Source organism: Eulemur rufifrons, chromosome 13, assembly GCF_041146395.1.
Source record: "Eulemur rufifrons isolate Redbay chromosome 13, OSU_ERuf_1, whole genome shotgun sequence".
In the NCBI taxonomy this organism is placed as follows: Eukaryota; Metazoa; Chordata; class Mammalia; order Primates; family Lemuridae; genus Eulemur; species Eulemur rufifrons.
The window spans coordinates 9,517,327-9,543,887 of NC_090995.1; the positions used below are offsets into that span (position 1 = coordinate 9,517,327).

The 26,561-nt window shown below is 37.2% G+C and overlaps 1 protein-coding gene across 1 annotated transcript in view; it reads left to right on the top strand.

Annotated features, from left to right (window-relative positions):
* Positions 1–26,561, top strand: part of SNCA (synuclein alpha) — a 71,165-nt gene that overhangs the window by 8,157 nt on the left and 36,447 nt on the right. The window contains exon 3 of the mRNA XM_069485509.1: positions 1,331–1,473. Coding sequence (XP_069341610.1) covers positions 1,331–1,473 — 143 coding nt within the window. The remainder of the gene's footprint in view (positions 1–1,330; positions 1,474–26,561) is intronic.

Genomic DNA, 26,561 nt, shown 5'->3' on the forward strand with positions numbered 1-26,561 from the left:
TACGCAGCTGTTATAGACCTATTAATTGAAGAATACAATGAAAGGTTCACTGACTTTGAGAATCATGACATCACACTCAAATTAGCATTTCAGCCTCACCTAGTTGATATCATCAAGGCACCTAAATAACTACAGATGGAATTGATTGAGGTCTCAGTAGATGACTTTTTAAAGTCTTTGTTTAATGCTAAGAAAGATGCAATTGAAATACGGAGAAATGCAGCAGAATACCCACGCCTTCAGCAACATGCCCAAAAAATTCTTTCTTGCTTTTCAACCACTTATTGCTGCGAATCTGCATTCTCCCACCTAACCCTAATCAAGACGCCCTTAAATTCAAAAAAGACTGATACCCATCTAGAGGATGAACTGAAACTGTGGCCCTCCACACTGCAACCAAATATTCAAATGCTTTCCAGCAAAAAGCAGACACAAGCAACTCATTAAAAAGTTAGTTAACTTTAAAATTAACAAATAGTTTTCAGTTTTTGAAATTATTAATTCATAGTAGTTAGATTTTTACTAAACAACGTACATTTTTAAGTATATCTAATTGAAGTTTTTTGAATGCGCCCTTGTTTGATTACAGCAAAATTAATGTGGCCTTCCAACATGAAAGGCTTCCCCACTCTGGTCTAGATTCTTTGTTACCATTAAAATTACTGAAAATCCATTCAATTATTACAGACCTTCTGTTTTCACTATCTGAAGGCCCATAAAAGGATCAAAGTTCCTTTATAGCCATTTCTTATGCTGTTGTTCATTCATATGTGTTAATACCATGTATGAGCACATAGCTAAAGTAGTATGCGTTCTGTTACTGGGAAGGTGTGGTGAAAATGAACTTGCTGAGTGAGGTCAAAGGAATGGCATTGAATTGAAATAAAGAAATAAATTTCGTGCTGAGTCTGATTCAACTATTACTATAACTGCACCTGTCAACATTACTTCCTGTAAATTTTCCTTAATATAAATCAAACTCAAATTGTGCATGGCTTTCTATTCCTGATCATTAAACCTGAAGCACTTTTTAATACCTGCATGATTACAGCAAAATATCTTAGCAAATGTTTGGTTGAACCGCACTCACTTAGGTATCTTGGTAGCTTCCCGATCAGGAAAGTGGCATGAAAAGAAAAGAGGAAAAATAGAAAAAAAAAAAAAAAAAAAGGGGAAATCTTAGTAGTTTTTGTTTCTTATGACCCCTCAGTTGTCTATAGCATGTGTAGATATAGCTGTGTAGAAGTTGCTGGCTAGTGAAAGTGGAATTCTTTTAAGTCACTGTCATTCTACCATCTTTTAATCTGTTGTTGTTCTTGATTTCTCACAGTGGCTGAGAAGACCAAAGAGCAAGTGACAAATGTTGGAGGGGCAGTGGTGACAGGTGTGACAGCCGTAGCCCAGAAGACAGTGGAGGGAGCAGGAAGCATTGCAGCTGCCACTGGCTTTGGCAAAAAGGACCAGTTTGGCAAGGTATGGCTACGTGTGTTTTACATTATATTTATAAGTTCATGAAATTACGGTTCATTTTCATGCGATACGTTGAGGCAGAAACTGCTTACTGTGGGAGAAGGCGACCCAATCCTCCCCTTGTAAAAAAGTGCTACTTTTATATGCATCTTGTTTTTTGAGGTATTAACTGAGATGAATGCCATGCAACTTGTACAGTGATCACAATTGTTTCCATTTCTGGAAGAAAGTTAATAATATGAAAAATGTAGTAAAATGCCAAAAGGAACAGTGACATTTCAGAAAGAATGGGTGCTTTCATGTTAACTGTAAATCTTGGAATTTCTTTGCTAGAATAACACATCTCTTTGTGCCTCATCTCTAAATTCCCAAAATTCTTGACTTCTTTGTAATGACATCATCTCTCATTAAATGGCATATTTGCATATCACATAACAGTTCACTACCAAATACGTATTTGTGGGAGCTGAGAGACTTAAAATATGTGCCAACCAGAGATCATGGTTTTGGAGTGATTTAAAAATTCTCAGAAGAATTTTGGCTGCATTTTTGAATAAATATGGGACTTGTATGATTGTATAAAGGTCATAACTTTCATTTTAAACATGGAAGTAATAGAGTATGAGATGTCAACTGAAAGGGGAAATTTTATAGATTTCATGACCACAACAGCAAGATAATCTTTGCTTTTTCCCTGTCGTAATGGCCTTCTTGCTATTCCTCGAACAAATCAAGCATACCCTGGCCCTATCCCCTCTCTCTTCCTGGAAAGCTCTTTCCCAAAACCATATACTGTACTTGACTCATGTCCTCAGGTCTTCGTTAAATGACACCAGATTCTCAGTGGGGCCCTCCCTGACCTATGTAAAACTGGAACCATTCTCACCACTGCTATTCTCAATCTTCTACTCTTTTTTTCCCCAAAGTGTATATCAGCTTTAAAGTTAATAATTTACTTATTTCGTATGTATGTTGTTTATTGTATTTCTCCCTTGAAGAATGTAAGCACCATGAGAGTAGAATATATTTGTTTTGTTCACTGATATTTCACAAGTGTCTATGAGGGTTCCTGACACATACATGACAACTAATAAATATTTATTAAGTGAAGGAGGGAGGGGGGAAGGGCAAAAGTGAATAAGCAGAATGACTTTTGTTTCTGCGTCTTTTATAATCACATGCTTAATATAAGAACCGTGGCTTATCTGAAGCCATCCAACCATCTGAAAGTTATAATCAAAATGGTTTTGGATGGATATCTTGAGAACTGTTAAAAAGAGGTTTTATTTGAGGGCCGACTGCTCTGTGTGTCTTCACCTCATGTAATCAGTCCTGACTAGCAGCCCTACCTTGACAGCCCATTAAAATATTGATAATACAAAAGGCAGTATGAAAAACCTGTGCTATATTTAGATTGACCACTTGTAGTTCCATTGTCTGGTGCCATTGATGCTAATTATGGAAAATCTGAACTGCTCACCTGCTGTGCGGCCTAGTTTAGGGACCTTGGGGTTGGGGACTGTGGCACTATATCCCTACCCCCACCACTTCCTCAAAACCTACCCTCCTTTAGGTCTTCATAAATTGAATTATGAAGAACTCGATTTAAATGGAGAATTTCATTGTTTCACAATATTAAGAAACCAGGAAACATGTGCTATTCCCTATTTACCTCCATTTAAGGCACACAATATAAATTGCAAAAGGAGCATGAAGGTGCTTCATCTTGTACAACATTGGGCTCGTTTTCCATCCTTCTAAAAAATATTGCTGCTTATTTTAACATTCCAAAGCAGCAATCTAAATGATGTGACAATACCATTAGGAGATGTTCCTCTTATCAGTACTATAGATTCTTAACAAACTTCTAATATGAAAAATGAAGCCATAAAACCTAAAAATTGCAGCATGGTGGTGAGGAAACCATTGGACTGGAAGTGAAAATGGCTGGTCTTTGTCTGTGTTCTCTCACCACCTGGCTGAATAACCTCTAGCAGATCTCCTAAAACTCCTTCTCAAGTAATGAACTCTACTAGAAAATTGTTAAAGCTCAGTCTGGCAATAAAGTTCTGAGTTTCTATGATAACTCAAGGAATACGCTGATGAACACCTGTAATTCTGGCCACATCTGTGGGATGCCAAAAAACCTGGAGAGTTTAAATAGAATCATTACATTCATTCATTATGAAATTTGAAATAATTTAATTTCATCTTTTAGACTCTAATAAAAATGATCCTGGTGAGAATATAAATAAGCGATTTTTTTGCTTTAACATCTTACTAGTGACTTTATTGAGACACTAATTTATCATGCGAGAAATAATGATTGCTCACAATGTGCCAGAAACTTCCAGGAAGAGGAGTGTGGCAAGCAGGACTCCTAGATGTGTAGCTTGTGGAAGTAGATTCATGACCGTGCCATTCTCGTGGTAGTTGGTACCTCTTTTTAAGATCAGGAACACCAGATGCAGTGGCTCATGCCTGTAATTCTAACACATTTGGAAGCCCAAGATGGGAGGATCTCTTGAGGCCAGGAGTTTGAGACCAGCCTGGGCAACATAGTGAGACCCTGTCTCTACAAAAAATAAGAAAGAAAAAATAGCTGGTCGTGGTGGCATGTGCCTGTACTCCTAGTTACTTCCTAGTTGCTTGGGAGGCTGAGCCAGGAATATCACTTGGGACCAGGAGTTTGAGCTATGATTGCACCACTGACTCCAGCCTGGGCAACCCTGTCTCTCTCTAAAAAAAAAAAAAAAGAAAGAAAGTAAGAAAAAGAAAAGTGAGAAAGAGAGAGCAGGAACACTGGAAGAGGAATGGAGGAAGGATGGCCTGATGGCATTGATTTTTTACCCTTCATGCTCTTTGGGGGTATTTGGCCCATCACCCTCTTATTGCCAAGGGGCCACATCTCCTTCCCTCCTTCCTTCCTTCCTTCCCTTTTGTTTCCTTGTTTTATTTTATTTGACACCAAGAGCTCTAGTAGCACATTTTTATTTTTTATTTGCTAAATTTATCTTTTTGGGACATGCTTGCTTTGATGTACTACTGTATCTACTTTTGATGTTAAAAGAGATATGACCACAGATACCTAAGTGACTCTCTCCCCATTTTACTAAGTATAATTGATAAATAAAAATCATATATATTTATAGTGTATAACACTATGTTTTGATGTATGTGTACATTGTGAAATGATTATAAAAATCAAGATAATTAACATACCCATCACCTCCCATAGCTATCTTTTTCTTTTTTTGTAGTGACAAAAGTTAAGAGCTACTCTCTTAGCGAATTTCAAGTACATAATGCAGTCGTGTTCACTGTAGTCACCATGATGATCTCCAGAACTTATCCATCCCACCTAATTGAAACTTTGTACTCGTTGACCAACACCCCACCACCCCCATTTCCTCCCCTCCCCCTGTTAACTACCATTGTCCTCTCTGTTTCCATGAGTTTGACTTCCTTAGATTCCACATAAAAATGGGATCATGCTGGATTTGTCTTTCTGTACTCTCCTCAAGGTTCATCCATGCTGTGGCAAATGTGAGGATTTCCTTTCTTTACAAGGCTGGATAGTGTTCCATTGTGTGCACGCTCATCTCGAGGTGTCCACGGGTGCTTGGTTCCAGTGCCCCATGGAGACCAAAATGCCTGAACGCTCAAGCCCCGTATATAGAATTGCCTGGTATTTTCATATAACCTGCACACACCCTCCCACGTACTTTAAATCATCTCTAGATCACCTATATAACGTCTCTATAACACCTAATACAATGTAAATGCTGTATAAACACTTGTCATACTGCATTGCTTTTTTATTTGTATGATTTTTTATTGTTGTATTTTTATTTTTTATTATTTTTTTCAAATAGTTTTGATTCGGGGTTGGTTGAGTCTGTGAATGAGGCACCTGCAGATACAGAGGGCCTTTTAGCATTTTCAGGAACCTCATATTGCTTTTCATAAGGGCTGCACCAACATTGCCTGCAACAGTGTACAAGGGTTCCTTTTTCTCCACATCCTCACAGAACATTCCATCCAACAGAAATACATGTTCTTTTCAAGCACTCATGCAACATTTTCCAGGATAGATCAGATGTTAGGCCACAAATCAAATCCTAACACATTTATGAAGAGTGAAATGATATTATTTTTTTCTGACCACAATGCTATAAAACTAGAAATCAATAACAGAAGGAAATTGGAAAAAAACACTAATATGTGGGAATTAAATAACCCAAGTCTGACAAACCAATAGTTCAGAAAGAAATCAAAGGAGATAATTGTTTTTGTGAAATTGATCATATAAATGAAGCTACCCTTAGTAATAATTTTTACTTGGAAAACCTTAGAGGAAAAATAAGTTATCTTAAATTTAAAGCTTTTGTTTTATCAAACATTATGAGCTTCTCTATTTGATACATCAGAATAATAGATCTTTTGATCTACATTTTTACTTGTGTACACAAGAAGTTATGGGTCATGCAATTAATTTCCTGAAACTTATTCATTTTATTGGCACAGTAGAAACAGGTTAAAAATGCACTGTAAGAAATTTTAAGTTCAAACCTAATTGTGAGGTTATACAGATAAAATTTATGTTTCTGAGTTCTATTGAGGAAGAAAGATCTGCTTGTACCAAGAATATTGCATACAGAAAATAACTTGAGTCAGAGTTATTCTGTAGTGCTGCTATGTGTACAGTGTAGAACGAGTCACTAGAACATCGGTCAGTCCCAGCTCCTCAGCAATGCCTTGCATGTCACTGCTACTCAGACACATCCTTGCTGAACAAATGAGCATCTCTTTAATGCTATATGGAATGCTCTAGAAGAGTTGGATCTTGAAGTTTTTATATATTTGTAATTTTCTGGATTTTTAGAGAGTGAAAGTCCACAGCTTTGTTATCCTGTCCCATTTAGGCACTGACTTATCTACATGGCGATTAATAGTTTTCATGCAAAAAATAAGCTTGAAATATCTATCGCCTGAGATAGTTGAAATATCCAGGTTCAGTGGTGTTATTTCTTCTTCTTCGAAATAGGCCATAAAGAGCTTTTAAACATGTTGATTTCAAATGAATAAAAGGATATATGCTCTGCAATTCTGACTTAATTCATACAAGGATAACTAAGCAATTGTGTCCTAGATGAATAAACTGAAGGCATAATGAAAAATGTCAGGTTTGACATCACAATCTATAACGTTGAAGCCTTCTTCTATGTATTTTCTTTGACTTACCAGAGCTGTCATGTTTTACTTCATGCAAATTTATTTTTAAACGCTTCAGTGTTATGAACCCTCTGATTGAAGGATGAATCAGATGATGTATGCTGCCTTCAGCTGAATCACTTCATACTGATTTCACAAACAAGCCACAGGTCACAGGCAGCCTTCCAGGTTCCTTTGCAGAAGCACACACAGATCATAGGCATAATCTTCATATCGTTTATAAGAAGGTAGTAATGAAATGACAGTATTAGTGAAATGTTTTAATTCATAGCAAACTTTCTCCTTAAGTGTTTAATAATGATTGATGTAATACATTGCCTCAAATAATTGGAAGCTTGATCAAGGTGCCGGTAGGTTCAGTGTCTGGTGAGGGCTGGTTCCCCCTTTCCAAGAGGGGACCTTGTTGCTGCGTCCTCTGGAAGGGACAAATGCTATGTCCTCCGGTGGCACGCTGACGATTAAGTTCCAACACATGAATTTTCACCATTGGAGCTGTCATCCTCTTATTTTCCTGTATCCTTAAAAACTTTGCCTTTCTCATTTTAATATACTTTATTCGCAGCATGCCAAAATCCCTAAGCTTACAAATAACCTTTCAGTATTTTTGTTAATCTGCTGGGCAAGATATAGGAGGTTGCAAAAATGTACTTTTTTAACAGACTTTTTGCTGTCGTCAATTTATTTCTACCATAGTTAGATAAGCCCATCCACCATGTATGGATTTATTTTATGTATGAACAAAGACCTAATACATAGACTGGGTCATTTTTATTCTTTGGTGCTTCCCTTATAATCTCCGAATATGATCTTGTTAGAAAATACCATGTTAATAGTAAGTAGCATGTGTGATCATTCCAAATGTCTAGGTTCACATTTTTAAATGAGTTATATTTTTGAACCTAATAGTTTATTGAAACATAACAAGGATTAAATCATAGATACATGTATTTGGAAGTAGAATTCAACTGCAAATAGAAGTTAGTTCTTCAGATTTAAGAAAATATAAAATAAATGAAGGCTTTAGGGGAAAAACTCCCCTGAGTGCCTGTTTTTCATGTGATAAATATCCTGAAACTATTTGAGGAAAAAAAATGTGTATTTCTTACAGCTAACAACTATTTGTGTCTTTCTTCTTAATTGGGTGAATGAAATTTCTTCTCTCCTTCACACATTCTGCTTTCTTATTAGAAACTAATTGGTGCTTTTATAAAAAGAAACTGCAAGGCACTGACTTTTTTATTTTTTGGTACTGGTTTATCGTATGACTGGGGGTTTAGTGCTGCATGTGTATGTGTGAGTGTGTATGTTGGGTGTGGGGCATGTGTGTGTGTAATGGGATTTATGGTAGCATTTTGCTTTTTAGAAATCTGCTTGGTCTTCTCAGAGCTCAGTCATTTTATAAATGTATCTACATTGACCTCTATTTTTGGAATCCATAAGTTGGCTTTTAGCAGTACTTCCTTTAATGTAGTGTGCTGAAAAGCTGGAAGTTACCAGCCAGATTAGCTCTAGAAAATTAGCCAATGGCTTTCCATTGATTGTAGGTTCAAGGCCCAAGGCCTACTCCTGTTACTCAAGGCCCTGTTTTATCTGGCCTCTCTTTCTTTTCACCCATACATCTCACAATTACTCAACAAAACTCTTCACTCTAGGTGGACAAGTATCTTCAAGATACCTCCCAATTACCGTAATTACAGTATACATCTTTCCACTCTGTCTTACTTCTGAGAAAGCTTTTATGTCTCCTGTCTGAATTTTATCTATGCTAAAAAGTCAAGCCTCCAGAACTCCAAAAAGCTTTCCCTAAGTGCTAAAATGCACAGTAATTTCACCTTACTTTGATCTTATAACATTTGTAGGCATACCATGCATATCCTTGATTCTTTTCCTTTCATACCCTTTGTCTAATCCTTTAGCTGATCATCTTTCCTAGACTGTATTTCAAAACACATCCCTAATCTTACTACATCTCCCTTCTCCACTGTTGCCGCCCCAGGCCAGGCCTTCATCGTTTCTAACCGGGACTCCTTGCCTGGCCTCTAAACCCATCTCCCTGCATCCTAGCTCGTCTATTCTTGACCAGTCAGAGTAATTCTTTTAAAAGATAAACCAGATCACATCTCTCCCCATCCAATGGCCTCCTGTCATACACAGAATGAAATACAAATCTTTGCTGTGGTTTAAAGGCCGTATGTTATCTGGCTCTCATCAAATTCTTATTTTCTGTCCTTTTTCTTCTTGTACGCTGCCTCCCACCTCCAGCTACCCTGCTCCCTGTTCCCCTTCTCCTTGCTCTTTGAATCTGCCAACTACTTTCCTAATACTCCGTAAATACATAGAAAATGAATTATTAACTAAATGTGAACTGTTTCCTTCTGAAAGTAAAGATAAATGACATGATCGTCTTCTCCAAAAAAAAAAACAAAAAAAAACCGATCAGAATTCCTAATCTTAATTTTAAAAAGAAAAACTGCAGAAATATGTAAAATAGTAAAGAAATCATTGTCTACATCAGAATTCCATGTGCTTTCACTATATATTAGTGATTTGTGTGTTACAGAATCTGAGGGTATTCTATTGTGCTTAACTATATGTTTCATACTTATCACAAAAGCTCTTGCATTCTCATACTTCTGTAACAGCTCTAGTTATCTATCGTACATGGATACATGAAATTAATTTTCTACTTATGAACAAAGCAACCATTTCACTCATGAGATGAATCTTGGAGATTTAAAAATTACTTATACATTATTCATATTCCATCAAATATTTTCTAAGTAGACCACATAACTTAGAATGACTGTTGGACAGATGGGCAGAACCACATGCCTCCAATATTAGGCAGTTGGTGAGCAGAAGATGCCAGAAAGAAGATTAGGAATATCAAGGCAGGGAGCTTCCGGGGACTCTGAAAACGTTGATCCTTTACCCTGACTCCCCACGATGTGCTTCCTTTGAAAAGTGATGTTTTCCAAAACAACGTTCCACATTTTATATTCAAACATCATGCTTTCTCGTGGTTATTGGTATATAAATAATAAAATGAAATGTTTAGGCAGATCAAAAGAGGATTTTCCCCTTCCCTCTGCCTTTCATGCCAGGGTGACAGCTATAAAGTGTGCAATACATTTCCTCTGCAAGGGATGTAACAGCGTTCGGTTGCAAGAAGATGAGAGGGAGAGAAAGGTTGTGCACTGAGGAATAGAGGGTCATTTGTCACTGCCTGGATTCATCAGCTGTGTGGAACCCTGAGAGGCACTGCTGAAACACGAGGCTCCTTTACTTATTTCTTCGGAACACTTCAGCAGTAAAGATTTCACTGGAGCAGAAAAAAAGGTTTAAAATGAGTTAGCTTTTGTGATGCAGAGTAGTCATCTCTGAATATTGATCAAGATTTAAGAGGAAGGCTTTGTAATTTATTTTATGCATCGGTTATACTGATGTATCTAAAAAAATCCTAATTTCAGGAGGTGTCTTTAGGTATGACAGATCTTCTTTCTAATAAATGAAGAATTTATTCAAAACTACAGATACATTTTGCCTACTGTACTGTTTGATCTAGTCGAAACCATTTTAACTTAACAATTTCTCCTCTGCAAGAGGGAATTAATTGATATCCTACAGCAAAATTATGTGTAAGGGCCATTAGCTTCACAACCAATGCAAATTGTGCATGTATTGACTCTTGCCTGATCCAAAATATGTCTATCAGATCTAGATGCCAGTGAGAATTGTTTGAGCAGGATGGCTTAAGGGCCACAGCTCTTTTCACTTCCTCTTCTCAGACCTCTTCTGACCCCTGGAGTGAAACTACAAGAGCAGAGGTAATAGCCACCCCAGTGATGGGGCTCACCCTCACCTTTTCTTGCCATGTAGATTTGGATATTGGCTTGGAATTAATACTTTCCACCACATTAAAAATGTTGGGAAATTGGTTATATGAATCTAAATGCCATTTTTTTTTCTTGATTTATTCACTATATTTTGTAGGGAATTATTTTTGCCCTACATTTTCACTTCATTGTTCTCTACCCAAAGTTTTATATGAACCCAAATCAGCCAGACACACAGACATGGCTTTTGCCACCATCCGGGTTAATTCTTCTTTAAAAGTTAGTTTTAAAAATTTGGTAGAATATGGCTTTGAAAATTTGCATTCATCTAGTGTTTCTCATGCACTTCCCTCCTTTTCCTTTGATTATATGTTTCTTTTTTTCTTGTTCAAATTGATTTTTAACTTTCTTTTTGTGTCAGTTTCTATAAATATCTCTCTCAATTCTGAATATGCTTTTCTTAATTCGTTTTCTATATTTTTTGATTATTGAAAGATTTAGTTTTTTTTTTCATAATTATATTTGTTACCTTAGGGAAGGTGTTTTGAAATATTTTAAATGGAATCACCAGTTAACACAGCATTGGTGTTTTTCCTTGTAGAGATAATGTTTACTATACATTTTATTGTGAGAGAAGTCACTATGATACTGTTATGATGTATTTGGCTGGTATTTACTATTCTAAGATGCATTATTTTTCAGAATATCATTGTTTGGTCCATTCAGACACATTTCACACAAGCTCATAGCTGTCAATACTTTTTTCCAAGATCTATTAATGCATATACTATATATTAAACCTTGAGATCTTTTACCTACCCATTTCAGAACCCTTATGTGATCTAAGCTAGAATAGTACGCTTACAGTTTTAGTTTTTATCCTTTTTAAACATTGTATTTTGAAGGAGAGTTGAAGGTGACCCCTAGATAGAAACCAGTAATGATTCTAACAGCAAAATTATCTAAAAAGCAACCTTATAGGCAAATGCAGAATACAAGTGAGCCCACAAAATTTATATTACATCCTGTTTACACCACTGCCTCCTTTCACATGCAATATTTGACTAATATTTAATGAATTTCTGTGCAGCACTATACACTATTATAAATTCTAGGATACAAGAATGAATAAGAAATGTTCTTAGATCTTAGGGAAAAGGAACACAGTATCTCTGTGTAAAAGTTATTCAAACTCCTCTTTTCTGCCTCATTCCCATATTAAATATCAGAAAAGCTAAAGTAATAGTTATCCCAGATCTATTTTAAACTCCAGACACTTGGTTCAATGTCTGTTTCTCCTTATCAGACTGGAATAACTCCAAGCCTCTTAACTTCTGGGGAGCCATGATAATGAGACAGAGAGGATACTAAATCTGCCACAAATTCATCTTGATACTCTATGTGGTCGTACTCGATACTGAAGGTCAAATAGAATAAGGTTATTGTTGTGGAGTCTTTTTTTTTTAATAGAAGAAAAAATAACACTATGAGCACAGAGTCAGTGTCAAAAATTGATTTTTACATGAATAGGAATTCTGCCCTTAAAGACTTCCATGCAAAGAGGTCTCCTATTTTAGCAATCTCGATAAGCTATAGGGTAATGTATGGTATGTGGTATGGTTTGAATTCTGGAAATTTGGATTCGAGAAATGGCCCCTGCAGTTAAGGATATATAATGTAGCCTTCTCTAGTTTTCTACTAAGAATAGAAATACAGTGTCTTCGTTAGCCGTGTGACCATGAATAAATGGCTTCATTATTCACTTACATCATTTGTATGAAATGTGAATAAGAAAATTTACATGTTAGAAATGTGGTAGATGCCACATGGGATAAATGCGGTCCCAGAGCCCGGCAAAAAAGAGCTTAATATTTATAGTCCTTTCTATTCCTAAAGGAAGTTTGTTGGAGCACAACTCTAGCACTAATCAAGTCATGCTCTGGTTAGCTTCATGCTTCCCCGACAAACTGTAAACTCTTTGGTGTAAGGACCATCACTAACATGACCTTGCATTTTACATAGCGCTTTATGATTTTCAAACTGTTTGCGTAATTTCAAATACACAGTATATGTATTAAGTGCTTCTTCTTCTTGTTGTTGTTAATATCATTATTATAACAGCTTCACAGTAGGGTGAGCAGAAAAAAATAATAGAATTTCTATTTTTCAAATGCATTTCTGAGGCTCACAGAAATCAGGTGAACCAAAGTCACATGGACAATGAGTGACCTGGAAGAAACAAATGGAAATCCATGAACTCTGAGCTCAGCGCTCACCCTACTGCATCACAGAGACTTTTACGCATCCCAGGAAAGTTTCAGAGGGCTTATCACGTGATCTCATTCTGCATATTCAGACATATTGCGGAAAAGGCCTTGTCACTCAAAATTGCCAACAATTAACAGGCACTGACAGTCATTAATGCTGAAATCTTTACCAAATGAAACATTGATACCAGTGCAAGAATGCAAAGTGAAAGGTTTATATCTTCTGTATATCACAAGTAAGATTTATTCAATCACTCATTATTAGTATAACTGTTGGGAAATTCTTTGTATTTAGCACCCAACTTTTCTGTAGTCTCAACACATTTGCTCACTACTTCAACAGAAAAGCATAACCTTTGGTTCTCTGCTCTTTTCTTGGCTCTTGCCAGTCCATAATATAGCTATTAAATAGTAAAGCTCACAATACACCTGTTAGAATGACTAAAATCCAAACCACTGACAGCACCAAATGCTGTCAAGGACACGGAGCAAGAGGAACTCTCATTCATTGGTGGCAGTAATGCAAAACAGTCGTCACGTGGAAGGTAGTTGGGCAGTTTCTTACGCACCTAAACCTAGACTTACCATATGATCCAACAATCATGCTACTTGATATTTACCCAAATGAACTGAAAACTTATGTCCACACAAAAATCTGCACATGGACGTTGATAGCAGCTTCATTCATAATTACCAAAACTTGGAAGCAGCCAAGATGCTCTTCAATAGGTGAATGAAATGAACTATCAAGCCACAAAAACACATGGAAACTTTGATACATATTTCTAAGTGAAATAAGCCAGTCTGAAAATATCGCATACTGTCATATGGCTGGAATCACAGCTATGTGACATTCTGGAAAAGATAAATCTATGCAGACAGTAAAAAGAACAGTGGTTGCCAGAGGCTCTGGGAAACGGTGAAGGGATGGACAGGTGAGCACAGGGCACGTTCCGGTCAGTAAAACCATTCTTGATGCTATAATGGTGGACACATGACATGATCCAATGTTAAAACTCACAGAACTGTACGACACAAAGAGTGAATCCTCATGTAAACCATGGATTTTAGTTATGATAACATATCAGTATTGGTTCATCGGTTTTAATAATGTACCACACAAATGCAAGATGATGATAAGGGAATTGGGTGGTGGGAAATGGAGTATATAGGGACTTGCTGTGCTTTCTGTACATTTATTCTGTAAAGCTAAAACTTCTCTCAAAAATAAAGTCTACTCAAAATGATGCAAAGCCCAGATGAGATAGCAGAATAGTAGGAACTTTATTTTACATTATTTCACCCATCCTACATTGTACTATTGTGCTCCACTTTAGTAAAACTCAGTATGCAAATATCTGAATTTGAGATTTCTGGGGACAGTGTATTTCAAAATAATCTTTAATTAATGTCCTTCTAAAGTAGGCATGAATAGAGCGGTTAATCCTTCATTTGATCACAGAAGAATGATGTGCATAAGCTTCCACGTAGCACTGTGAGTCATTATGTTTTTTTTCTCCTTTCTTCAAATTCCATTTAACCACATATTCAATGAATATTTTTGTGGGCCTACTATGTGGCCCCTCACTGGGCACTGAGAAGACTCTTTGTGATTTTGGTGATGTAACATTCACATTTTACCTCACCTACAGCCTTACTTCTGTGTCTCAGAAGATTGTAAATTCTTCCTCAGATTAAGATGTCTTACTCCCTCTTTGCAATCTCCACAGTATCTAGCACAATCAGTGCTTGCAAAAACGGTAAGCCCCAAGAATTTATTGACTCAGTGAGTGCCTGCATGACTAAATTCATAAAATAACCAAGTTCTACTTCCCTGCTTATTTACAAGGTATGACAATAAAATACTGAAACAGGTTTGCATTACCCAGGGACTCAATCTCGTTTCTTTGCAATCTCAATACTTCTTTCTTGTGCGTAGTGCTGTTTTACAATTTCACTGACTTGCCACTCCTTATATAAATTCATATCCCCATTTCACCTGAGGGTAGAAAGGGTAAGCAAGTGTTTTTAATGATCTTTCATAGCGCACCTTCATTGAGCAAATCAAAGCATAACAAGTAATATAGGTGTGAATCCACGATGGTGATATGGCTGTGTGCGCAAAACATTCTAATGATTGGGACTAATATGAAGAAAACATCTCAATGATTATTTAGTATTTTGCTTTTCTACAAATAATTTTTTTTGACTTTTTGTTTTTTAGAGACAGAGTCTGACTCTGTTGCCCAGGCTAGAGTGCAGTGGTATCATCATAGCTCTCTGCAGCCTTGAACTCCTGGTCTTAAGCAATCCTCTCACCTCAGCCTCCCAAATAGCTAGGACTATAGTCACGTGCCAACATACTCAGCTAATTTTTAAAATTTTTTGTAGAGACAGAGTCTTGCTTTGTTGCCCAGGCTGGTCTTGAACTCCTGGCCTCAAGGGATCCTCCCACTTTGGCCTCCCACAGTGCTGGGATTACAGTTGTGAGCCACCACACCTGGCCTTGTAAATATTTTTATATGTCCTTACCCTGTATCAATTATAATTCCTGCAGGAAACAGATGGTGCATGTAAATTAGGTAATTTTAGAGAACTTTATGAAAGAACTAATAGGAAGTTTCAGGCAGGGTTAGGAAAAACACCAGGAATAAGTGCAGTACTTCAGGATGGAAACAGAGGGCACCATTGCAGCCACTAGGCCAAAGAGAGAAAGAGAGAGAGAAGCAAGCAAGAGCCATGTGAGGATGGCTGCCCTGCAGGAGCTGTGGTCTAGAATGGCACAGCTGCCCGCACTGGCCTGGTGGAGCATGTAGTGCACGTCTGGGAAACAAATCACCTGTCCTTACTTCTCTCCCTCCCTGTGTCCTCTTTCTGGTACCCCCACCGGCCAAACCCACAGGGTAGCCAAAAGGCAAAGGAGTGCATTGATGTAGCAGTGCTTCTAAACCAGGAGCAATCTTGTTCCCAGGGGACAGTTTCCATTGTCACAACTCTGGGGAGCAGAGAGAACAGTGCTACTAGCACACAATGGATAGAGCCCAAGGATTCTTCTAAACAATGTACAGGACATCCTCCCATGATGAAGCGTCCTGTGTAAAATGTCATTGCTTGAAAAACCCTGATGTAGTCCACATGGTCCATCTTCCCAGGGCACAGAGCAGGAGTAGGATGGAGAGAATTTCCAAAGGGAGAAAAAGAAATAAATCAGCATGTCCCGCAAAAGAAATGAATGCAAATAGCGGACGTGGGCAAAGACAGTACTGAAGATACAAATGTCTCTTGAGTAAATCTGGTAGTGTTTTATGGAGTGTATTTAGATTTAACCTGGAGTTAGTAATATTTAGCAAGTCAGGTTTGTCTTTAGAGAAATCCTTGTGGGATTTAGACAAGGATTTATTAATAAAGGGCACACACAATACTCATATTACAGTCAGTCTGGTTATGTAAAACATGGACACGAGCATAAAGGACAGGGTGGCATATTCATAAAGCATCTCATGATGACACAGATAACCCTCGACTGCGTTCACTTGTGTGCTGCTGTGTGCTGATAGTTTGCACAGTGATATAGCCAGGGAAGACAGCAAGCGTGACATTTATACAGCTCATATGTTTGCGTGCACCCAGGTGCGTGGCCTTTCTGTCTAGTTGCTATTTGATTCTTTTATTCATCTCTAGTTTAGTCCCCAGAGCATTCGACACAAAACCTGTTTCTTATCCCTGACTTACTCTCCAAGTTTTTCTTTTTCCTTAACAATGTCATATATTCTTATGACTGTTTATCCGTTTGTCTATATTTCTCATCAAATCTCTTGCCTAATATACACTCTCATATTTTGCTTTGTTACCCCAAACAAGGAGTTCCTCCATGCCAGTTACCACGATTGACACCAGTAATTTTCTTATGACCCACAATATAAGTCGTTGATGCATTCATGGTCCCTTCTCTCTCACATTGAGCCATAACATGGTTTTAGGATTCTTGTCTTTTCCCATCTCTTTTATTCCCTCTCCTGTATCTTCCACTGGGAAGTTGGGCAGGACTCTCATCAGCTCATGCCTACATCAGCGCAATAGATGCTGAGCTTGTCTAGCTGTGGTTTACCTTTTCATCCCAGGTAACTTCTTTTACCTACCACGTACATGGCTTCACACATCATCTTTCACCCAAACATATTTAACTGGCTCTTCATTCATTAGAAGCTGAAGTTTGTCATTAGACTGATATTTTAAACTTTTTACATTTTTTTCTCCATCCTTGTTCCAATGTTTTATCTTTTGTCATTTGTTCATTCATGCATTTAAGAGTTAGCTAACCCTTGAATGCCCAAGAAATTGTGTCCATGCATTGTTACCGGAACTTATCAGGCTTTTCCTACCTTTGTGTATATGTTTGTCATATATCATATGCCTAAAACTCTTTCTTAAATCTCACATATCTAAGACACTCACTTCTGCCCAAGATTACAACAATCACTGCCATAAATTCTTATGGCGACTGTTGCCCACTTTGCTTCTGCTGAACTTCTTAAAGATGGCTTTTTTCCTCTTGGTTTCCCTGGTACCCAGTATAATTTCTTGCATATGATAGGTACGTGCAAATGAAATGTTTCCTGTTGATTTCTACACTGGCACTGTCCAATATGGTAGCCACTAGACACATGTTGCTATTAAGCACTTGAAAAGCAGCCAGCCTGAATTGAGATGCAGGTGTAACATGCACAAGGGATTTCAAAGATGTAGTATCAAAAAAATGAACACAGAATTCCTCAATCATTTTTGTATAGATTGCTTGTGGAAACTATAACATTTTGAATAAGTTGTATTAAATAAAATCTAAAATTCACCCTTTTCTTTTTTCTTTTTTAAATGTGGTGACTAAAAGTTTAAATTTACATATGTGGCTTGCAAATAATTACCAAATAATTACCCTGGACAGTGATGCTATAGATAGTAATGCACATGAGTATTTCATGTGTGCTACAAGCAATGTGATCAGATAAAATATTTAATGTTATTCATGGCTTATTATTCCTAAAGTTGATTACCATGTCTATGGATACAGTTTAATCATGGTAATGGGAGAAAGCAGCTTAATTAAAGGTTTTCATATTTTGACTAACTTATTAGGCCACAGGAGAGGACCCAAGTTATCTGAATGCATAACTCAGGTAGTTTGTATTCACTTGCAGAATTCCAAGGATGTTTGTACACCTTCATATTGCTTTTAATTTGATTTCCTGGAGGAACTTTTTCTTAAAATAAGTATGTGTTCAAATTTATCCTTGTTTTCTGTGATTACCTTTTCCTAGCACTGTGGTTTCCAGGAACATTGAATTGTCTGCTTCATAGTGTATTACATGGAGTAGGGCTCATTGTTCTTCTACTATTTGAAACACCTGGCACGATTGTTTGAGTCTGGTATACCTTGTGTCCAAGCTTTTGCTGTTTTAAACATAAATATTGAATACTTTGATGAAACATTATGGGATCTCTAAATGGCTCAAGAAAAATAACTTCCCTTCCCATGAGGAGCAATATGGTGCCAGGGTTAAGAGCATAAATCTAGAGTCAGAAAACCTGTGCTGCCCACCTGTGCAGAGTTACTCACCCACTGTACTTCTGTTTCTTCATCTGTAAAGTGGTGACTATAGGAGTGAATTCCAGAGCGATGCCATGAGCATTAAGTAAGATTAAGCATTCGAGTGTAAATGGCACTTAGTAAGCTCTCAAAAATGTTAGGCATTATTATCTGTATTCCAGTCCTTTAGAAATCTTAGTTTCTTCTCTATCAATAAAGCTAAAGTTAATATTTTAGATAAAACTCGCAGATAAACAATGGAGAGATACCAAGTACATTGTATATTTCCAACCATTACTTTATAATTTAGTAGGAAAATGCATATTTCAAAAACAAAATGCAAAAATTAGCATTCTAGAAATAAACACAGGTAATGCCGAGATCCTATATGTCTTTGTTTTTCTTCAGAAGCATCCACGATACAAACCATCCAGAGGGGAGAAAATTTTGTGAAGGTCTTAGTACAAATAAAAAAGATTTGCTTTCCTCAAATTGGAAAGCCCTTTTCATGTTGAGTCCTTTTCATTTTTATTTCAAATGACAGCAATTTGGAGGGGTCACTGTCCGTGTTTGAAGGTAGCTGAGTCAAAAATACTTGTTTACAGGACATTTTTACCTGTAGGAACTATTGGCATGTAACATAGAAGCAAGAAATTCAGTAGTAGATGTATGTATAAAAAACTAGAAAATTGTAATCAGAATGATTTTGAGACAACCCTGTATTGTCACTTTTTAAAGTGATTTGTGTTAAGAACATTCCCCAGGCCAAGTGGTGGTGACAGGGGAGGGGGTCACAAGAGGGGATTCATAGTGTGTTGCTCTGTGGACAGAGAAACACATTTTTCATTTTTTTCTTACAAAATCACAGCTGCCTAGAATGTATTAATTTATTCTTCTGAGGCAAGAAAAAAGCCACCAAAGGAAATCAACAAACTTGCCCTCCTCACACCAGGAGAACAGTGAGAGACCGATGTCTCAGAGACTTCAGTTTTAACTGAGAACACCTTTTAAGAAAAACAAATTAATACCATGACTGTCCTACCTAATCTTTGACCTTTATTTTATGAGATTTTTCATAGGGCTTGCTGAGCTGCCTCAGTTACGTCAATTGTGCCTCCCGAGGTAGGTGAGAGGAGACCACAAATAATACATAGCACATAAACCCTTAGCAGCAGCTATACCAGAACATCCCTCCAATAAGTATGGTGTGATTAGTTCTGACTAATGTCAGAGAGCATGCTATAAAACACTGAGTCTGGGCAGTTGAAGATATTGAATATTACTATGGGAACTAGATTGCAATGTTCCAATTGGTGTATTAAATGGATACCTGATGAATATATGTGTGTGTATACACACACACACACACACGGCTGAGATGATTTTCCCTAGACCGGGATCACATTGCACAGGTAGGCTGCTGTTGGAATTGTCCCTCCACCCTTGTTTCATTGTCCTTAGTCATTGCTCGTACCTCTTCCCACTCTTATTCCACCATCACGTTTGTCACCAAGGCCACGGCCCTTTCCCTGCCAAGTGCTCCTAGAGCCCTAGAACAGTCTGAGCAGCATTCACAAGCTGCCAAGACCTGGACCACAGTTGCTGTCCAAAGCTACTCGTGGAGACTCAGTCCCTTTCTGTAGCAACCCCTGCTTTTACATAGGAACCCTTCCTCTACCCAGAGTCCCAGGACTTCTCTCCCTCTTAAGAACTAGGAAAGCTAACTGCTGAGAGCTAGTGTAACTAGCACAACTAGAAATCGTAGAGAAACCTGGGTCTTGAGAATAGACTATGAGAATTTCTTAGTCAGAGATGTAGTGCGAACGATACAACGTTATAGTTTCATGACACAGTGAATAAAAAAGACTGTTCTGGACTTGCCTTGGGAACTAAAAGACATCCTTAACGTAATTTCTATCGTGGAAATAACTTCTTTTTTTTTTTTTTGAGACAGAGTCTCACTCTGTTGCCCAGGCTAGAGTGAGTGCCGTGGCGTCAGCCTAGCTCACAGCAACCTCAAACTCCTGGGCTCAAGCAATCCTCCTGCCTCAGCCTCCCGAGTAGCTGGGACTACAGGCATGTGCCACCATGCCCGGCTAATTTTTTCTATATATATATTTAGCTGTCTATATAATTTCTTTCTATTTTTCTTTTTTAGTAGAGATGGCGTCTCGCTCTTGCTCAGGCTGGTCTCGAACTCCTGAGCTCAAACGATCCGCCCACCTCGGCCTCCCAGAGTGCTAGGATTACAGGCGTGAGCCACCACGCCTGGCCAGAAATAACTTCTTTGCTCCAGCAAAAGACATACAAACACAGGTGGGGAGGAAATACATTTATAATTGAGGAGACAGAGCCCTAGGTAACAGTGTTGTCTTCCTGTCATAATTTTAAATCATGATTCATTTTCTTATATATCCTCATTTGTCTCGGTTCTTTTTAGCTCAGCTTAATAACATTATTGCAGACATTGAAGAAAACCTTTACTTGTCTGTTAATTTATCAAAGGACTTGATAAAATTTTATACATAGGACAATTAATCAAGAGATTTTGATAAGATTAACATAATGAATAGATGCTGAAATTATCTGGAACCTAAATGATTATTGTTTTAAATAAGATACTGCTAATCAGTTGTGTCTTTATGCATTTGTGAGAATTTTTGGCAAGCTATTGTGAGTATTCAAGGAAGGAAATATATTTTTTACAGAAATCTTATAGCTCCTACATAGAAATGAGGCATTTATTGAAACATCTATGAGATAAAATGTTTCTGAATGTGTACTATACACTTCTTATAAAACTCTTTTCTTGTATAGTTATATTTCAGAGAAAAGCTTGGCTTTGACAAAAAAAAAAATCATGTTGGCTTACACATATATTCGTAAGCAAGCAGTGTTTGGTTTGTGATATAGGATCTAAAAAAATAAAAACGTTAAGCACACATAAATAAGGCCTTATTGGTAATCTGAGTTATGCCACCGGACAGGTGAAAGAATGTTCAGTGTTCTCATGTGGCCTTTACACTGTCCCAAGCCTAGGAAGATAGGTTACAACCAAAGGAGCAAGGGAAGGAAGACTTTGATTTTGATCTGAGTGATGAATCCCGCGCTGGATGTTGGATCCCATTATTTCAAGAGGTAGCAAAACAGAAGGCTGATCAGCAAGGAGAATTATAAGTTTGGCAGCCAATTCTGATTTCTCAGCCCCCTCAACTGTTTTTTTTAAACTCTGACAGAATTTTGAGTGAATGTAAATGACTGTATGAAATAGCCTCTGGGGATGTTCTTACTACTGACTTTCAAAAATGTCACTTGCTGGCATTTCTTTTCATGGAGCATTATATCAAAAATGAATTCCTTCCTCCACCTTCCCCAGCCCTTCCTGTTTTCCCTTCCTATTCCCGTCTCCATCCCGTCTTGGAATGGGGACATTCAAATGTTGGTGGCTGATGTCTGAGCACATCTGCCCAGCAGAGGTCACGGGCAGTGAGCCCAGCAGCAAAGAAGTGGGAGGGAAATGACAGGGGTGCAGAGATGGTGGGTGAAAGAGGAAGCCAGAGTGGTTATGACATTTGTCACACTGAACACATGATTGAGCAAACAATAAGCATATAATAAGTGTCTGACTTGGATGAGAGCGTCGTATCAGTGTTGACTTCCTGGTTGTGGCAGTTACGCAGTGTCCGTATAGAAGAGAATCCTTATTTGGGGGAGGTACTTGCTGATGCATTTAGGGTTAATGTATCATCATGCCAGAAAAAGATACACATACACACACACACAAATGCATACATATATTAGGCATGGAGAGCAAATGAGGTTAAAATGTTAGTAATGAGGGATTCCGGGTGGAAGGGACATGGGCATTCTTTGTATTGTTATTGAAACTTTTGTGTAGGTTGAAATATATTTCAAAATTTTTTAAAAAAACCTAACTAAAAATAATTCATCTATTGAACATCTACTGATCATCTGTATATAAAATGCTGTAGCATGAACTTCTATAAAAATGCTCAAACACTATAGAAGTTTGTTTCTCATTCACCTAAGTCCACGGTAGGTGTTTTTGGCAGGTGGGTGATTGTTGCTTAGGGGGATTGAGGGACTCAAACTCCTCTCATGGTGCAGCCCCACCACCTTCTAGGGGGATGCATCCATCTTCCGTTTGCAGGAACATGCATGATTTCCTTTCGCACTCTGAATACCGGCCACGATGAATTCAAAGTCGACTGGAAAATGTGGTCTATAGACACACGCCCTGACAACGGACTGAGAACAGATGTCAGTGGACAGCCAGCAAACTCAAGCAACCTGTAATTAAGCGCTGTGTGTGGACAGACGCTAACTGGAAGGAGATTATTTTCCTTTCAGCAAACATACCCTGAACACAAACCTTTCCTTTGGTTGAAACTGAGCTAGGTGATGGGGATATAGAAATTTTATAACGTGAAGTCACTTCTTTCAATAAGCTCACAAAGAATGGATATGTGGAATATAGTCATACCTACGTAGGGTTTGTGCCACTTAAGAGAAATGAAATAATCTTTCGAGTACGATTTAGCAATACATTTTTGCGGGGTGGTTAGAAGTAATCTTTGAATGTTATTGTGTCAAGGAAGAACATGTTTTGGGTTTGGGGGGCTAATAATTGTAGTTCAAAAGAGTTTTTATTTTTTTACTCTTTTTTATTATCTAAATATATTTATACTTGCTAACATTCAAGGGATAAAGACTGTGTTTACAACCATAACAAGAATAAAACATTTAATAATGCAAATGCTACATTTTTCACAACGAGCTAATCATGTAAATGGCTTTGCATGGAAGGATCATTGAGATTGATCTGGCCAAGTGTGTCATCATGGCCAAAGACCATCTGTGTTGCAAATTTTCTCATTCACTGTTGTCCAAATGTTTCTTAGATTTTTATTAGTGAATGCATTTTAGAGGTCAGACACCTTCTTGGCTAGATCATCAGCTTTATAACAAAACTATATGCTATTTTCATGGAAATATATTTAGATGTTGCCCCACTGGGAATTTTTTCAAGTAATTAATGTACAGCTTGTGTATCAGCTTGATCTTGGCTTCTTGGAAACAATTCACTCTTACCAGCATCTAATGCCACAAGAGCATTTGAAGCCTCCATAGGTGTTAGCTCAGAACTTTCTTTTATTTATTATGTCTGAGTTATCTTTTCACTGCTATTCCTCTTTGGCTTCCCTAAAGAAACCCAAAGTATTATTTTGGTAAGTAAAGTTTAGTTATGAAAAAAAACTCAGTGAAAGTATTGACTTTGGCTTCTCCCTAACCTTTTAAGAGACTTAATTTTAAGCTCCATTTAATTCAGATGTTTTGTTGTCATATAAAAGAGACGTTCTGAATTCACAGTTTTTAGTTTCCACTAGAGCATCATGCAACATTGTGACTTCTGATGGAAATAAAGACTTTGAAAAGATATTTAATATGAGCTGGGCATGGTGGCACGCAGTTGTGGTTCCAGCTACTCGGAAGGATGAGGTGGGAGGATCGCTTGAGCCCAAGAGTTCGAGGCCAGCCTGGGCAACATAGTGAGATCTCATCTCTGAAAAACAAAAAATAAAACAAAACAAAAAGTCAAAACCAAAAGATACTTAGTATGAAGTGTATTATCTAACATTCAGCACATGCAACAACCTGGCAGCCTACTGTTTGGCTCTGCTATAATCTATTTACCCACTCATTTCACTTTTCTTTCAATTTAAAAGAATAATGTTTTTTAATTGCAATTATACACAAGCCCTTACCCATACACGATGAACAACTGGGAAAACTCTCAGTCCTACAACTAGAGTATGATATAAAAAATGTCTCGGTACAGAGAGTTCTCTATCTGCAGATAGCTAACAAGGATTGAATTCCCAAATCTGCTAACTGCTGCCGTGTCTATGGGCGAATCAGTTTACTTGTGGCCTGGTCTCAGTTTACTTGTGAATGCAATGCGATCCACCTGTTTTTGACCACTGAAGTTTTTCTATAATTTATACATTTTATAAATAATGTTTTGATAAACATCCTTACATCTGAATATTGATTTACATCCTCATCAATTCCTTAGGAAAGATTGGAGAAGTAAATATTGGAGATGTGTATCTTCCATTAAAAATATTGAAAACTCCTGAAGCTTAATTAGTAAATATTCCTCATTTTTTAATTGCTTCACCTTCTTGCTTTTACAGTAGTTTCCTGAGCAAACGCTTGTAAAGTAACTAAGAAGTTAGCAGAATATTATGAAATCCTATAGCTGTATATAATCTTTTAATATCAATGAAACCAGCTGATCCTATAGAAGTGATTTAGAAATTATAATCAGTAGTACATAATTTAAGAGCTCTGTGACCTTTTTCATGTTATTTACCCTTTCTAAATCTTCTGTATAAGGGAGTCATTGTATATAATATATATACATGCATGTATGTATACATGCTTACGTATAATAGTGGGGTTATAGTGAGAACCAAATGGAAACATATGTAAAGGTACTTTAATAGCAGTAAAACACTTTTTTTATTACTATTTTTTTTGATAAATAAAATGATCAAATTTACTTAATGATCCTGAGTTTCAACTTCAGATTATATTGATTTTCGTCTAATATTTTTTTAAGATTAATGAATAAGGTATTTCTCCTAATAAATATATTGACCATTGTCTTTCAACCAGACATATTAGATATATATTTTACAGTAGCATCCGACATGGTGAAATTTTGAAGCTCTTTATAGGGGACAGGTTTATGAGCTATATTAAAAGGAATAAAATGAACAAATGGACTTTTATGAAGCATCTCCAAAATCGTTTCATCTCTAAGAGAGGCCAATTTTAAGAAAAATTGGACTTGTTTTTCATGGACATTTCAAAATAAACCTAGCTCATATGGTACAGTTTTAAAGAGGGGAAAGAAATTCCTGGAATTCTGCCGGAAGTATTACTTGGCATTTTATCACACCTTCTGGATGCTATTGATTGACAAAAGTGATATGATGCCAGGGGTGTAGTAGGACTAGAAGGAGAAAACCAGGGAATTCAGTGTTCTTGCTCCTGAAGAACAGCTTGGTTTTTGAAAAACAATAAGATTTTGCCACCCCGTCTCCAAAACCTATATAATATGATTTGAAATCAATCCTTTTTGTGTTGCCAGACTTCTACATTCTCTTCCCATGCTATATTAGAAGAATGAACATTGTTTGATAAGTATTGATAGACTCAGGCCATATTTCTAGAATAGAGTTCCTTTAAAGTTAAATTTATGCACCTAGATTAAAATGACTGAGTAACCATTCAGATATCTCAAATAAAGTATATTGTTATCACAAAAGGAAAATAGATTCTTAAGTTTTATAGTCAAGTAAAATAATATCAACTGTAAATGAGTTTCTAAGATTTGCACAGTTTCCACTACCTTGGAAAGGAACAGCCTAAAGGAAATTTTAATAAAAACATCTCTTTATACGCATGACGGGGTTATGTTTAGAGACTACCACCATAGAGTTTTTTAATAAATAGATGTTAAATTCCTGATAGTCTTGAGAAGCTTCAAAAATGCAAGTGGAGTTTCCAGGTGTAGCTGTGTCTGCAGAACCACCAGTCTTGGTGTTGGAAGGAATCAGTAAGGCCCTATCTTCAGACTCATCCTGGGCGCAGAGTAATTGATTGACTTGCCTGAGGTCACAAAACTGGAAAGTGACAAGATGAGCACTAGAATAAGTATCACTTTCCCTAGGGCTACCTAATGCACACTTCTATGTTCTGAAAGTAGTGAAGAATCTCTCTGCTGCCGATGTCCCTTTTCCTAATCGGTTTTGTATTTTCAAGCAATGGAGCTACAAACTCCATACTCCTCATTCTCAACCCGTCTTAGAAGGAACGATATTCTTCTTTTTTAATGTATGGTCATCCTTTTTCCTTTACCTGCAAGATGCTTGATAGTGATGACATTCGATATAAATGCTTCCTTTCACTCCAAGGCAAGGTTTCTCTGTTCATTAGGAGAAATATTACATGCTACCAGGGTGCAAAAGTTTTCTTCCACAAGGAACTTTCAAACTTTCTTTCCATCCCCTTACTATAAAAATCTGAGCTTTGTAGCCCCATGTTCTCCTAGTGCCTGTCTTTAGGTCTGTTTATTCA